At 35.0% G+C, this 15,998-nt stretch overlaps 1 protein-coding gene across 1 annotated transcript in view; it reads left to right on the plus strand.

The window, feature by feature from the left end:
- Positions 1-550: 550 nt before the first annotated feature.
- LOC5572280 (protein rhomboid) overlaps positions 551-15,998 on the plus strand; it is a 313,031-nt gene continuing 297,583 nt past the window's right edge. Inside the window, exons 1-2 of the mRNA XM_021843038.1 lie at positions 551-1,183; positions 8,798-9,457. Coding sequence (XP_021698730.1) covers positions 9,152-9,457 — 306 coding nt within the window. The 5' untranslated portion in view covers positions 551-1,183; positions 8,798-9,151. The remainder of the gene's footprint in view (positions 1,184-8,797; positions 9,458-15,998) is intronic.

Consider the following 15,998-nt stretch of genomic DNA (forward strand, 5'->3'; position numbering starts at 1 on the left):
ATGATTAATGCGTTATGTATTTAGGTTAAGTTAATTGAAAACGTGTTTTTTTCTCTTATAAGCAGGTGAAATCAACTCACCTGTAAAAAATCTGAACTGCTACGGCAAATGAAATGTAATATGTTGTTAACAAAATGTTAATACAATCTTAAATTTGTTTTAGCAAATTAGGATGATAGTGTTATCTAACACAGAACACCTAGATATAAGCAATTAATGTAATGTTTGAAATGATACTAAAAAGAAATTGAAAAAAAAAATGCGTGCGACATATAGATACAATATTCAGATTATATCAGAATACAATAAAATTTAGGGAGCCATAATTTAGTGCTAGCAGAATCGAGAGCTATTTTTGTGTATGAACAATGTCTTATATATTAGAAGCTTTTCAAAACAGAATTATTTTTGAAAAAAAAAAAAAAATCAATTGGAATGTCTGAATCCAAAAGAAACGAGTATAACAAGTTGGTATCCCTACAAAATAGGTCGTCCTTCCCCTATCATCTATTCACGTTGTGTCACATCTCCACCGTAAGAAGCGCATTCAGCATTTGGAACGAAAACAAATGGCGTAAACAACGGCGAACACGCTACTCTTTCGGGTTGTGCAATTTCGGTAAAGAATACTTGGCTTAGGGCGAGTGTTTTGTAATATTTTTCAACAAATCCGGTTTTTCACTTATTTGCAAAACTATTGAACGTGTAGATTTGAGTAGTTTGTTTCAGTATTGTCGATATTCGAAGGAATTATCCGCGAAAGTTCATTCAACTTCAACAGTGTATGTGATACGGTTGTGCGGGTGGTCGATGGAAGTTATGAAGGGGCTGCATAGTGTAATGCGTTGGAAGGATACGCTTCCGGATGACGATATAGTATCGGAGCTCGCGAATCGATGAGGGTGGCAGCGAAGGGTGTGATTTTGTGTTTGTGAATGCTATAGGTTTATACGTTGAGCCATTCTCTGTGCATTTCAAACATACATGTCAGTAAAGTGGAGTTTATTAAAAGTAAATTATAAATTTTCATGTTTATCAAAAACATTTCTGAATGAATTATTTCAATGAGACAAAAGATGGAAATGCCAAATTCTTACATCGAAGAATATATTGTGCTCATGTATTGGTGGTAGATGCGAATGAAACCTATCAAAACATTCCTTCGGATATACTGAAACTACATGTAAGTGGTATTTTTTTAGCATATGATTTACACTGCGTTCATACAAAAATAACAATGAATGTTTGCCTTTGTTTTTTTTTTCATATTTTACGAATAGTTTAGTTGTGGTATTAAATCATAAAAAAAAATTCTAGCCAATATTTGAATATGTAGTATGTTGATGGTTTCGACTGATTATAGTTAAAACCGGTGGATTTTTCGGCTTTCAGTCTAGTGATAGCGATTAAAACGTCGGGCGTAGAAAAAAACATTACGTTTTAATCGCTATCACTAGACTGAAAGCCGAAAAATTCCCCGGTGTTATTTGAATATGGTGGTCCTTTACTTTATATTTTAGACGCTTCTTTATATAGGGTGCTAATGCCAATAGTGGATTACTCAAGCAATAAAAATCATAAAATAATAACGAAAAGCCTTATGAAGGATTTCAAACCTTACTATATGGGAAAAATATAAAAAGAGTAATAAAATTATATTTTGGGCGAAAAATCGCTTGAACCACTATTGGTACAAGTGTTCCAGTAGTTGCGCTAGTGCTCCAGTAGTAGACGTTCGGGAATGGTACAAGGAATCCTAAACAAACTAGTTGATTTTTACATAGGATTATTATTTTTCCCTTGAAGCATAATCTGAAATCTTTCAAATGAAGCATAAAGATCTCTAAGACATTTCTTCATTTTTATATATCTGTTTAAAGCACTGCTTTCATCAGTTGATCCACTACTGGAACACAATATTGGCAACTACTGGAGCAAGGGAATGATTTTTTAGTACCCGACACTGAATACGGCCTTACAGTTGACGCGTATCAGACAAGGGATACAAACTTTAGTGGAATTAAATGATATAGGGTAAACAAGTGTACAGGTTATGGACATAGTGGTTCCCTATTTCGCCATACGTAATTACTTAAATATCTTCATATTTTGAAAATTTGTGTGTTGTAGTAGTTAGATTTAAGATATATCTTGATGTTAAAGCATTGGAAAAGATTTAAAATGTGGAAGTTATCAAAATGTCACATATGGCCAAATAGGGAACCACTATGGCCATAACTTGTACATTTTCCCTAGTACTAAATTCGGTTTACTTATTTGCAGTGCTGGGAATGGTAATAGTAGTAGGCTTGAATTTCGAGAAACTCACGTGGCTATTGCCAGTACAGTAGTATAAAATCTTGAATCTCATCAACTAGCCTAGCCTAGCCTAGAATTTTCTATATCAAAAGACAAGTTCACAATTCACAAGTTCACGAATTTGACGTTTGAACGGTGCCGAATTCACTCGTTGCCATGGTCACGTAAATAACATGGCACCGCTTAAACGTCAGTTAACGAACTCGTGCATTGGTCCATAGTGTCATTGAAGGCTCTAAATGCTGGAATTGCAGCCGGAAATAAAACAATTTTCTACAGTAATTTCGGGTTGCACTTAGCAACGGGTATTTTGCTATTTTCGAGGCTTTTTGCCTACAGCAGCGATGGGTGTGAGTTTCACTGACTTCGCTGACTGTGATATGATTGCCTTGGCTACTGTGGATTGAATTCCAAGATTTTTCCCAACGCTGCTTTTTACTATTCCACTAAACAGCTCGAGAATTTATCATCATACAAACTTATTATTTTCCTGGATCTTGATATTTTTGCAATGCTTTTTTTCGAAATTGGCTTCGTCAAGTCCCCAGAAATATAATTTAAGACTAGATCTTATTAGGCATTAAATGCCAAGCACATGGCGTTGCCACTAAATAATGTTCACGAAATAATTAGAAACATTTTCATGCATTTCAGACAGTCAACTTCTTTGATCACACAATATGATTGATATGTTTAAAAATTTTTACAAACACAATAACTACAAGAACAGTGAGGATTAACATAGTACTACTCTCAACATACTTTCTTTTACTTTCCATTCCATCCATTCATAAAGTATATTTAATTAAATTTATACAGGTTGTCTGATTTTTAAATGTTTTCTATATGTTAAGCAAAAACTTTGAAACATGAGAGTTCTACTCATAAGTAAGCGATTCTTCGCTCTCAGTGGCCACCACAATTTTTATTTTGATGTGTCAAATTCCGAACATGACTCATAATCCAAACTTTTGTAGCGATTTTTCAAGGAAACCACTCAAATTTCTTAACAAAATGATCAATTATTCCATGATTAAAGTCCTCTATACACATAAAAAAATGTGAAAATATCGATTCTAACCTTTTAAATTACCACTGTTCGGAATATGAGTCATGTTCGGAATATGAGACAAAACGGTACTTAGTTTGGTTGATGTTCTATGCAGTTGACTAAAATTTACGGTGAAAAATATTAGTCAAGACAAACAAACTTTAGTTTATTTCAACCAAAACTTCACTTTAAATTTTGCACAAATAAAAGGTTACTTCGATTTTACTTCCCGTGTTTGTTGAAACAAACTTAAAAGTAAAGTAAATAGTTTAGAGGTCTTCCAGTTAAATTCAATTAATATTTGTTTGCAACAACCATTTGTTGTTTCATTTTGACAGTTCCTGAAACAAACCAAAATGTTTGTCGTTCCAAACAAATTGATTGTTTTGGATTACACGATATTAAAAAAATACGTTAATGCTTCCAGTGGACTTTTGCCCTTTGACGGAAGCACCACACTAGATAACGGAGACTAGCATATTTGGATGGAATCAACACACATTTTCATTTGAATCAAACTGTGAATATGCTTGTTAGAAAGCGTTCATTCCATCTTCTTCTCCATCTGAAACTTTTTGAAAACTTTATTTTACAATTGGCATAAAAACTCGTACTGAGTGCGTATCAACATAAAATAGAATTCCATAAAAAAGTTACATGGGAAACTCGATATATTACGCCCTGGCGACCTTTATGGGAAATGATGTTCTCAACTGATATGTAATCGATAAAAGTAGATATAATTGTTTTCATATCAAAATAAAACAAAATATACAACTAACCTTGTTTATTGTTCAGTGTAATATGCCGATATTTGAACGTGTTTTAATCATCGACGAATTTTAACCAAGTATCTCCGAAACTTGTAACCTAGCATAAATTATTAAAATTTTGTTTTGGTTTGTTTTTTCTTCAAAAAATTTATCGATTCACTTCAACATAGTGTTTTTATTGAGATAAACTAGAATTGTAGTTTGAATCTTACAGCTCTGAACATATAGAGATATGGGAAGAAACTGTATTTTAGATGGAAATAACTAAAAACTTAGTGTGGAGCTAGCATTTTTTGTTGACATTACAAATATTTCAAGTAAAAAATACCCAAACATTTAAATGACACAGTTTTAAAGCAACGAAACAAAAGTTAGGAGCAACTAAATTCAAGTTTGAAAAACAACAAACATTTTGGTTGTTTCAAACTGTCCTGTTTTTTTCTCCGTGTGTGAGGAATAAAGGAAAATCTAGAGTGCCCGTCTTTATTATTTATTGCGTACTTGGTCACATTAGCGTTGGTATCGACCTTTCCACACGAATTTTAATCAAGTAAGATTTGCACTTTCAATAATATCGTTTGAAATTTGAAATTGGTTTTTATCGTGAACATTGTAACTTTTGATCGAACTTTCATTGTAGGGAATAGAATGTTTTTTTATTACTTTTGTATGGGCGTCGTAAGGCCTATTGTAAGGATGCTTTGATGTGAATTAGTTTTTGCATAAATGTTTGGAAACTAATTCACCTATACAGACGAATTCTCGCGTTTAGTATTTTACAGGCGTATCTGCAGAGATCGAGTTCTCTTCGTCGATTTTCTCTTTTTTTCTTTTCTTTAAACGACTTTTGCGGCATTTTAATATGCAGCATGATGAAACTTTATACAAAACCAAAAATAGCATATATTTAGCTTTTCGGTAATCCAATCCGCATGGTTATTCAATAAATTACTTCAAATTATGAAAAAATCCACGTGCTCGGCTGGGATTCGAACCCAGGATTCTTGTATGCTGGACGAGCGCTTTACAAACTAAGCTACCGAGCCACTTGGTGACCCAATAACTTAGATGGTTGCAAGTTTCGAATTCAAATCCCCACAGATCACTCGGACCCTTTTCATAACCTACATCCATCCATCTCATGTATACTACACACGCGCGTAGAGCAAGTGCGATTCATTTTGTGTTGAAACTGTTTTCCTATTATACCCACATCATACCCAATATAATTCAAAAATAGCAGCCGAAAAGTGTCGCCCGGCCAAGTCATTAGCTGAAAAGAAAATCGATGAAAAGAAATCGATCACTACGCCCTTATGATACTGAAAGCGAGACATATTTTGTTCTTCTTGCTGGCATTTCGGCTCACATGGGGTAAAGCTTCATTCCCAGCTTAGTATTCGAGGAGCACTTTTACTGCTGTTTATTGAAAGCTGCCAATTCACCATTTCACATTCGTATATAGTGTGACAAGTATGCTGATACTTTGAGCCCTCGAAAGTTGAGATAATTTTGTTTTTGAATTGACATCTTGCATGTTCAGTAGAATTCAAACAAGTCGTGTAAATGTTGCAAATATTTTGAGTTGGTAATAAATTGTTATATTTGGAGTTAACACATTCCATGGTACACAATTTTAGAGAGTTCGAGACATCTCTTTCAGGCCACCTTTTAAGGTCAATTGTGAAAAACAAACCGCCAATCAAATAAAGAAGGGTGTAAATCAGATGACTGATTTGTTCACGCCTTCGAATGGATAAAGTTATGACTATTATGAGAGTTAAATATATTTTGGAAAAATGAGACATTTGGATGACTGGCATTCGGGAAACTTACATTTGGAGATACGATTTTCGGGGAACTGCTACTCGGGTAATCAACATTCTGAGAAAAGTAGACAACCGGTTTTCGGGTGAATACAGTCGACTTATAGAATTATCGAGTTGTATATAAACACAAAACATCCTAAAATCAAAGGATCAAATTTCTGTATTTCCAATACTTATATGACCACTTTTGTAGACCACCAATATTATTCAAAAAAATATAGTTAAATATTTTGAAAAATTATACTCGAAAATGTTTTTGAAAATGGTTCAGAAATCACTTTTTTTTAAACTGAAAATCAATATTTAAATTTTCATGCTTTCTCAACTCTAACTTAACTGGTTTAAGTCTTTATTCACTTCAAAACCAGAAGTCGTCATTGTTTCCCTGTATAGAAAGGGTTTTCAGATAGATATCGAATTCTGGAAATTTGTCTCACTCGTGACATCGACTAGTGGAAATATCGAGTTATAGAAATATCGGCTTATGGAAAGCATGGTGTATGGGAATTTGAAGGGAACGAAAAAATATCGAGTTATATAATATCGAGTTGTGGAGAGTCGACTGTAGTTTATTCCGGTACATTGCAATCCGGTTTTCCGGGTAATGACGTAGAACCTTTTGCTATTCAAATGGTATTGCATTGGCTCGAAGTTCAAATTGATTTCGATCCTCAGTGCTGGTTCAGCATTATAAAATTCAACATCACTGCTGTTTACCATGTGGTGAAAAAAGGATTGTGGTTGAGAAATAGTGATAGCTGAATAATGCACAACATAATGTCACGTTGCTTTTGTTCTGAATAACTGTGCTTGATGGTGGGATGCACAATTGAATAAATGATGAACATATCGGTGGGTAAATGAAAGACTTGGAAGGTATATAATTTGAATGTATAATCAGTGGTTTATGATATCAGTCAGTAGGAAGCACCACTTCTCCGCGTGATATCATCATGTTTGTAAAACATTTTTATTTTTATTCCGACATCCCTTTGAGACATTGTAGGGAGTCGTGGAGGTATGAAATAAATCAATGCTGGTAATCAATGACATCATTTTTGGATAGGGGAAATGTAGTCATCATTAATTCTACGATTATCTTATAGCATTAATCAGTAGTATTATAGCCACCTTTCTGGCGTTTCAGAATGTTGCACATGATAAAGCGAATCGCTTTCTTCAAACTAGTAGTGCGACTGTTTTGGGAATGATTCAGGGATTTCTTCTCTCCTTTATGCATCGTCATTGTTATACGAACCCCTTCAAAGACTCCTGCAGAAGCCATATTCGGCTCATGGATCCAGCGAATAACGGAACACAGGATAAAACATCCCAACCAATAAGTTCCTTCGAGTATACCCTAGCCGACTTCTCGTAGAATTGTACGCAATGCTATCAGCATGGGATGATCTTAGAGATATAATTTATGTTTGCTTTTAATCGCCATTGACAGGGTTGTGCACCGTTCAGATGCTACATGACTTAATCAAATGGGCATCGGTAGAATGATTAGGGGTGCTGCGCTTTGTAGAGCTGCTGTTGGCCCCTAACTTTTATGTGCCTTATGAAGAAAGCATGCAGCAGCATCAGACATGGAAAGCAACAGTTCAATATAGAAAGTAATGAGTTGGCGCCTACCTGCGGGTAGTTTTATGGCCCACAGGCGTGAAATTGTAAGGGTGGCCACACAATAATGTCTATAATTTATGTGGTGAGATGATCGTAAAGGTGTCACTTTTCGTAGGTTTTATGGCTCAAAATTCTAAGATGACGATGAAAGTAGAAATGTGTTTGCAGTATATGTTTATGAATGCAAACTGCAATAAAATTTCGAATGGACTTGAAGATGTTCTCGATCAAGCCTGTGAAGAGTAAGTGAAGTATTTTTTTTAAACAGCTAGAATTCATCCTGTAAGTTACAGTGAGTATGATTCGCGGGACAAATCAGGCCAATGTTTTACTTAAAACAGGTTTGTAAGTAATCAAATTTATCTAATCCTTGGCCACAGGGTCTAATAAAAGACCCGACTGTAACGTCAAACTCGAGCGAAAGCTGTGAGAGAGGTACGAGTGAGCCATCAACCAACTACCAAATATTATAACTGTGCGCTATTTGGCTTTACAATGAAAATAATTCCAGTGTTACGTCTGTTTGTCTGTGGCTTTGATGTTCCCAGTTTACATATTATTTATGTATTTTTGCTGGGCGAATGTTTGATAGCCCTTAATGCATACAAATCCCATTTACGTAATAGTTATTAAGTAGATACTGTTAAGTAAATGGAAATTACGTAGGTACATGCAGTGTGACACGATATTTTAGAATGTTTGAAACACTATAAGTTGTGAAGAAAGCTTTTTCAAAATTAAGACGTAACACAAGAATAAAAAAGATGAATATGCAACCCAGTTAAACTTGTTTCATTTAATTTGAATGCTGCTAAGGTAATCTGAAACATCTGAAACAACAAAATTCTGCGGATCTTAGAGCTCTCTTAATCATTTATTTTTTATTCCAATCGTAACAAAACTAGTGAAAGAAATTAGTGTGAGGCTTGCTCTATTTGTTCCCATTAAAAAACTTTGAACGTTTTAGAAAATATATGAGCAACTAGACAGAACAACTACATTTTCAATAAGATGAGGTATTAAACTACGAAAAAACAAATCATTTAAATAGTACAAGAAAAACTTCCAAATCGCATTCCATTGATGTACATTTTATTCAGCATCTACTCTGCCAACGAGGGTGGCCTTTTGTTAAACTAATCATAATACATCATTTCCTGAAACTAATTACGTAATTCCCATTTATTAATCCTCAGGAACTAACATTACCGGACGGTGTTCAGCTGTATTTGAAATACCTACCTCGACGGACAACATATATACTTTTGCAATAATTAGGAAGGACATGGAAATTTGCGTGCTTTCAAGCAGTTAGTGCCGGATCAAGGTGTGTGTTCCACATAAAGGGTATTCCCTTTTCCTTAACAACGCGTGTCATCGATTCATGTGTAGTGTGTACTCACGTACTACATGACGACAATACTGCCGAAAAAGTGTTTATCAGCCTAATTAACTGCCTTAGTGATAATGATATTGTTAACAAACTACGCAAACACAGGATGCAGTGTCGTAATTTCAACAGAATAGTGTAATTTAGCCGGAATGAACAAATGGACAAAGATTCGGTGACAGTGATTGTGGGACAGTGCAGTGAGTGGAAGCTATGTTTGAACAAAAAAGAAGAAATGTGGCCTGGCTGTGAAAAAGGTGGATCTACTGCCAGGGTTGATGCTGCTAGCCATAGCCAACAGGAGACTTTGGCTGATATTGAACACATTTCGACAATTGCCGGATCCCTCGGCAGCATTGGGACGATCTCTCAAGGTCCTGATGGGGATCCCGTTTATGAAACTGATCATACTGATCTTAACTCTGAGTACGACGAAGCGGAACTGCGCAAGGAACTTATGAAAGATGTGAGTATGCTTTTCAGTAAAATGGTTTCTGTATATGGGCGTAGCCAGGTTAGGGTGTCAAACGACCTCATAGACTTCTCACAAAATCACAATTTAGAACACATTCCACGAAGTTATTCTAAATTTTTGTACAAAATATAACACTCTGAAGGACGTCAACCCTTCTTATTCTATTATATCTATCATAGTCATTCCACTCCATTGAGTGTTAATTCATTCAATTTCTCAGACTTCGTGAGGGCCCAGGTTATGGTTTTGAGTGGATTAGAAAGTCTGACGATTTAATAGATTGCGAAAGAGGTCCAGAATCAACCTAAGGAAATCTCTAAAAGAAATTCTAACAGCGGCTTATCCAGTAATAGTTTCATAATTTCATCAGACATCAGAGTTATTCGAAGTATTTATCAGTATTTCGTCATGAATTTCACAAAAATTGACCTTGAGATTTTTGTAAAAAAATTCCACAGGAATTCTTTTAGACATTCCTCCAGAAACTTGAATTTTTTCTAGAATCAAATTCTCTAGGTATTTCGAAGTGCTTTTAAAACCACAAAGACTTATTTCTTGAGTTTTGCATATAACTTCAGCAATGATTGTTCCATAAAATACTTCAGATATTTTCAAGAATTGCATAAAGCATACACCTAAAATTAGAGAGGCCCAGATAGCCGTAGCGGTAAACGCGCAGCTATTCAGCATGACCATGCTCAGGGTCGTGGGTTCGAATCCCACTGGTCGAGGATCTTTTCGTAAAGGAAATTTTCTCGATTCCCAGGGCATAGAATATCTTCGTACCTACCACACGATATACACATGCAAAAATGGTCAATCGGCAAAGAAAGCTCTCAGTTAATAACTGTGGAAGTGCTCATATGAACACTAATCTGAGAAGCAGGCTTTGTCCCAGTTGGGACGTAACGCCAGAAAGAAGAAGATCCACCTAATAATGACACTAACTTTTTTCAGGATTTTCTCAATAGGGATAAAATTCATCCTACGCTTACTTAAAGACATACTCTTCTGATATTTCCTTCAACGTATATTCATCAAACAAATGGTATAATGTTCCATGAGTGCTGCCATTTCGGCAATGTTTGACAGATTTCCTCCGTTTTATCTCCTATGAAATCATAATAGTTTTTATGAAGTTTGACAACCAAATTTGACAGTTTAGACAAACAAAACTGACCTATCTGAGACCATTGCCATAGAGGCCCGATAATGAGCCGAAAAACTACCCAAGATCAAAACTGGTCAAATTGTTTAATTTATTTCTAACATGGCATTGGTAATCGAAACTATATAAAACAATTTAAATTCAAACCAATTTGTTGAGTAAATGTTGACGAAAGACGAAGTTGGGATCATTTTAACTCCATCTGATCCAGTGATTACCCGGTATAACCTCGTACCAGTGGACGATTCCAAATCTTCCAATTGTTCTCAAAAACTAGACATCTGGATGATTCCAATTGGAGTGTCCATACCGGGACATGCCGGGACAAAATAAATTGGAATTCGAGGAATTTCGGGATTTCCCGTTTCCCGGGGTATTAGATCTGACGCCCCGAAAATCCCGAAATGAATATTGATGAAAACCACTATATTTTAATGCAAAACACACTCAATAAAATAGAAGAGCACTATAAAAGGAAGTTAATGAGTTGAATATCAATATCATGTTGAGAGCAAATCAGCAAACAAGTCAAAAATACTTTTTATTTGTCTAGGTTAGTTGTATTGGTTATTTTTGTTGATCTTCAACAAAGCCTTTTCGATAAGCCTATTTTGAGAAGGCTTATTTGAAAGTACACCTTAACATCTGTCAATACTATTCAGTAATTAACTTTTTTAGCATGATGCACTACAATTTCCCGAATGCACATAGGGCCAGACCAGAATTAGAAAGAAAAAATATTTTGACTATGACGATGATATTCTAGGAAGTTGTTCTTTGCTTAATTTTGCCAACTTTGTACGTCTACTGTAGCCCTTGCTACGACTTTTTCAAAGATGCAGGGTAGGGTCGTCCATGAACAACTGATATTTTGCCCATCACTTATTTATACCAACATCTATCAAAATTACGTCTTCTACAAAGTTTTAGAACTAGTTGAAACGCGCATTTTAGTGAAAGAAATAAGGGATTCCATTCATTCGTTCATGAGATATGACAATTTTTATTGAAAAAAAAAAACATATTTTTCAAACATTAATATGTATCTCAAAAAGGGGGGAAAACTGAGATGCGATTCCCGAAAAATTTGGAGGATATTGGAGAATATACAATATGGTTTCGCTGTTTCTTGAATTACTACTGAATCCTAAACAGTAATTTCTAAAGTAACGTTCTGAGGGATCCAAGCAGAATTATTTTGAGAAATTTCCTTCTTTTTAATATATGTTCAGTGTAATTCATGGATGAATTCTTTGTATGATCCTGAAAAATGGTAGGGATCTAGTATCGGACAGCTTCCAACATCGTACATCATCAAACAATTGACAGGGTCCAATCGAGTGGTGTGTTAGAAGAAGAGGAAGCTATGATAGAAATAACACATCGTTGTAATATGCACGATTTTAAAAAATAAAGAATGTGAATGCAGCAAATGCTTTGATATGGCAATAACTTACTGGTCCTGGAGTCTACACGTTCAGTAATATACACGATTAAGGAATTCGACACGTTTCTTGCTTGTGTTCGGTATTGAAGGCCACCTTTTAGGACTAATTAATAACTACTTCATCATAATGTCATCAATACATCATCAAAATTGAAGGGTAAAATTTTTATTTGTTTTTTATAATAATATTTATCATAAATGGATATCAAGATCACATACAATGAAACAATTCGGAATTATGAATTTATTGGCTTAGGTTTCTAGAAAAGTCGCTGTATCAAAGGTTTGAACAATGTTGGTTTGAATGTACAGAACAATAAACAACTATGCAGTCAAAGGCTCACTAAATAAACTAAAAAAAATCCTGAAATCTTTGAAAGAACTTCACAAAAAAAATATCGATGGAACTATTAGAAAATTCTCTGGTGGGATCGCCAAGAATCTCCAGGAGTTATTTCTTTACAAACTACTATATGAATGCATACATGTAATGGCTCAAGTAACTCATGGAAGCGTCTGAAAAGGTACGACTAGAAGAATCTTTTTGGAAATTCCTATAAACTTCCTGGAGAGAATGTCAGATTCTATGGAAATTTCTATGAAAATGCTCATACATGTTCTCAGCAAATACCTGGATGAATCTCTGAAGTAATTCTTGGATGAATTCATGAAGAAATACTTGGAAAAATTTCTTCTGGAAGTTTCAGGGGAATCCGAGTTCAGAGAAATATTGGAATGTTTTCCTAAATGAAATTCCAGAATTTTTAAGAACTTCTAAATGCTTCCTACAATGTTTCAGGGAAAATGTTGGAGTGGTGAACCAGCGTTTGGCTGAAAGCCTCTTAAATAAAGACAAAAAAAAATGTTGGAGTAAATATTAGAAAAAAGTTTTTTTTCTCTTTATTTTAAAGATTTTTAACCCTAAGCTAGTTCATCTCTGGACCAACGGCATTACTTCTCTTCGTCACTATACACCATAGATCCTGAATGGATTCAAAAATAATTAGTAGCTACCTACCATGTGGTGGCAAGATACTAGCAGAATTCAGATGAAATTTATAATTCCTTGCTATTTTTTTTACGAAATATTTGAATGACCTTTGGCAGGTGCCTGATTTTTAGCTGGGCTACACACTTTTAGTGACTTGGTATTTTCGACCCAGTCACTAAAAGGTCACTACCACGGTGCTCCCCAGACCGTTATTACCAGAAAAAAATCTCTGTCAAATTTGAGCTCACCAGTCGGTTTCTGAAAAAAGGCAACCAACTCCATGAGTTAAGGGCATTTAAAGATTTCATAGTTTTCACTTAAATTTGCTTATAACTTTAAAATCACAAGAATTACAAACTTGCGATGTTGAGCAAAAATGTGTATCATTACTTCCTCTGTAACTCTTCTGATGACCACATTCAAGTTAAACTGAAATTAAAAAAGTAATACCAAAATAACTGATTTTTCGGATCGACTTTAGGTTAAATCTTTCAAAATCAATTTACTTAGCTTAAATGAAGAGTTAGATCAAAAGTGTCTTCAACAAAGTTGTTCAAAATAACATTTTTTAAAAGTTTGCAGAAGAGCACAGCAACAAATTTTATCAAACAAAAAAGTTTGAGTCAATATTTTAACTTAAATATGGGCCACCCTATTCAATTTTTTTCTTAGAAGATGAACAACTGAATAACGAATAACTGCTCTGAAGACATCGAACATCTAAAATCGACGAGAACAAAGAAAACATTTTTTTCCGGCTAAAATGTCGATTGCAGTGGGCCTGGCCGTTTTAATATTTGCACCATATCGTTGGTGTTCTGCAAATATTAACACTGACAAGAAAATACCTGAATAAATTTAGGAATTTCCAGGATGCTTTTCGTTATTGGCAGTGCAAGCACTTAGATTAGATTAGATTAGCATAGATCATTAATCGAAATTGTTAAATTCATGGTAGTGTTTTAAATAAAAGGTGTTGCGATAACTTTCAAACATGGTTAACGAATGCATATACAATATATTTTAAATTAGTGCTTCTCATAGTTATGCTCTCAAAAAGGGCGTAACTCTAAATTCGGTCGTTTTTGTGATTTAAAACTTTGCCCAGAGGTTATAAATTCCTATAGAAACCAACTTTGAAGTATTGGTGGTATATTATTTCTGAAAATCACGGAAAACCGTTAGAGTATCTCTGATTTCCTTTGAATTTGTGGATTAACAATTTCAAAAGGGCGTAACTACAAAACGGGTAACACGATTTTTTTTTCAAAGTTTCACACAGACGTGTAGCTTAGTCATAGAAAACGACTGGCGAGCTTAGATTTGATGGAGATTTTTTTTCTGATAATAGCGGTCTGAGGAACATAGTGACTACATTATGACAAAAAGTCACTTAAGTCACATTTCGTGTACCGTTAAGCCTCCATTCACCGTGCACATATACAAATTCCTACAGAATATTCATACAATTTTCACAAATTATTCTTTTGTCAGCAAAATAAGATAAAACTGATGAAATGTTTTAGTCACAAAGTATTTTGAAAAATCTAGTTTATGTAGTCAAAATCATTTGAATTTTGTTTGATAATGAGATTTTTCAACACTCTGAGCTTGAGCTTGAGCTTGATTGGCCGCCCGTGGATGCTACTCCAGTATCGCCAGATCAGCTGCACTTACACGAGGAACCAACCGAATGACTGCTTGGGACTAACAGGCATCCTCAGTGTATAAGTGCTGGTGATCTTCTATTTTAAGGTGATTATAGAACGAAGCCACACCTCAAATTTTCAAGAGCACAAGACTTGAGAACCAAACAGCGCTTTGCGTTGAAAATCTATCCCAATGGTCACCACCAGCAAGCAAACAATTTGATTGGTTTTCAACGTAAACTGTTGCCAGATACTCTCGTCTTGTGCACTTGAAAATTCAAAGTTTGGCTTCGTTTTTTAATCATCTTAAGGCAACAATGGCACCTGCCACGTCAGAATGCTGACCAATGAGGGGAAGGGGGAGGAATTGATGATGCATTGAACTGGCTCCCACGTAGACCGTATATTCCACTGCATCTACGCCAGTTCATGCGGGAGTGTATGTATGGATTGGGGGAAAGGCATAGCAGAGAGGTTTGCTTTTGTGGTTAGCAGACTACCTATGTATCAGGCGTAAGAAAGGCGTGCGCGTGGAAGTAGGAAGCGTTAGGGAAACGGTTTCTTGTCCGTCTCTGGTTCTAGCGTTTGCTATGAACCAATAGTTTGAGTGTGATATATTTAGAATGGAAGATAGAAGCAAGTGAGAAATGTACAACTACAAAGTACGAGGAAAGGGACGGGTCTGGGATTGAACCCATGACGTTCTGCATATGAAGCAGAAGCGGTAGCCATCAGACCACCAACCCCGTCTAATGAGATTTTTCAACACTCTTAGTAGAAAGGCCAAAAAGTCACATTTTTCATTTTAACGATAGAGTATGAAATTTTTCAAAATATCAACAAGTTTTGACTGTGAATACTATTAGAAGGATGTTTTTCATCGTATGAGCAATGAGATTTTATGCAAATTAGAATTTTTTATTGTGTTTCAGTCGAAACCCAAATGCACGGTGAATGGATCATTTTCAGTATATATGGTTCCATTTACAGTACATTAGTGTAAAGGCATGAAATTATTTGGTAATATTAGATTTATTGCTATGTAGTCATTAAACTACTTCATATTTAGTTTTTGAGTGAATATGGAATGGTTTGGACAATACAGTCAAACCTCCTATAACGGTTTTAATCAAAAAATAATTATTTAGCCAATTTTTGAACTTTTTATGGTTTTTATTGTAAATGAAGATTTGAATACTCTTAAAAATGAGTGCGCACACTACTAGCAACATAGTTGCTCCATCAACAACGTTTTTTCAAGATACAAAATTAAATCA

The sequence above is a fragment of the Aedes aegypti genome, chromosome 2, assembly GCF_002204515.2.
Source record: "Aedes aegypti strain LVP_AGWG chromosome 2, AaegL5.0 Primary Assembly, whole genome shotgun sequence".
NCBI classification, from domain to species: Eukaryota; Metazoa; Arthropoda; class Insecta; order Diptera; family Culicidae; genus Aedes; species Aedes aegypti.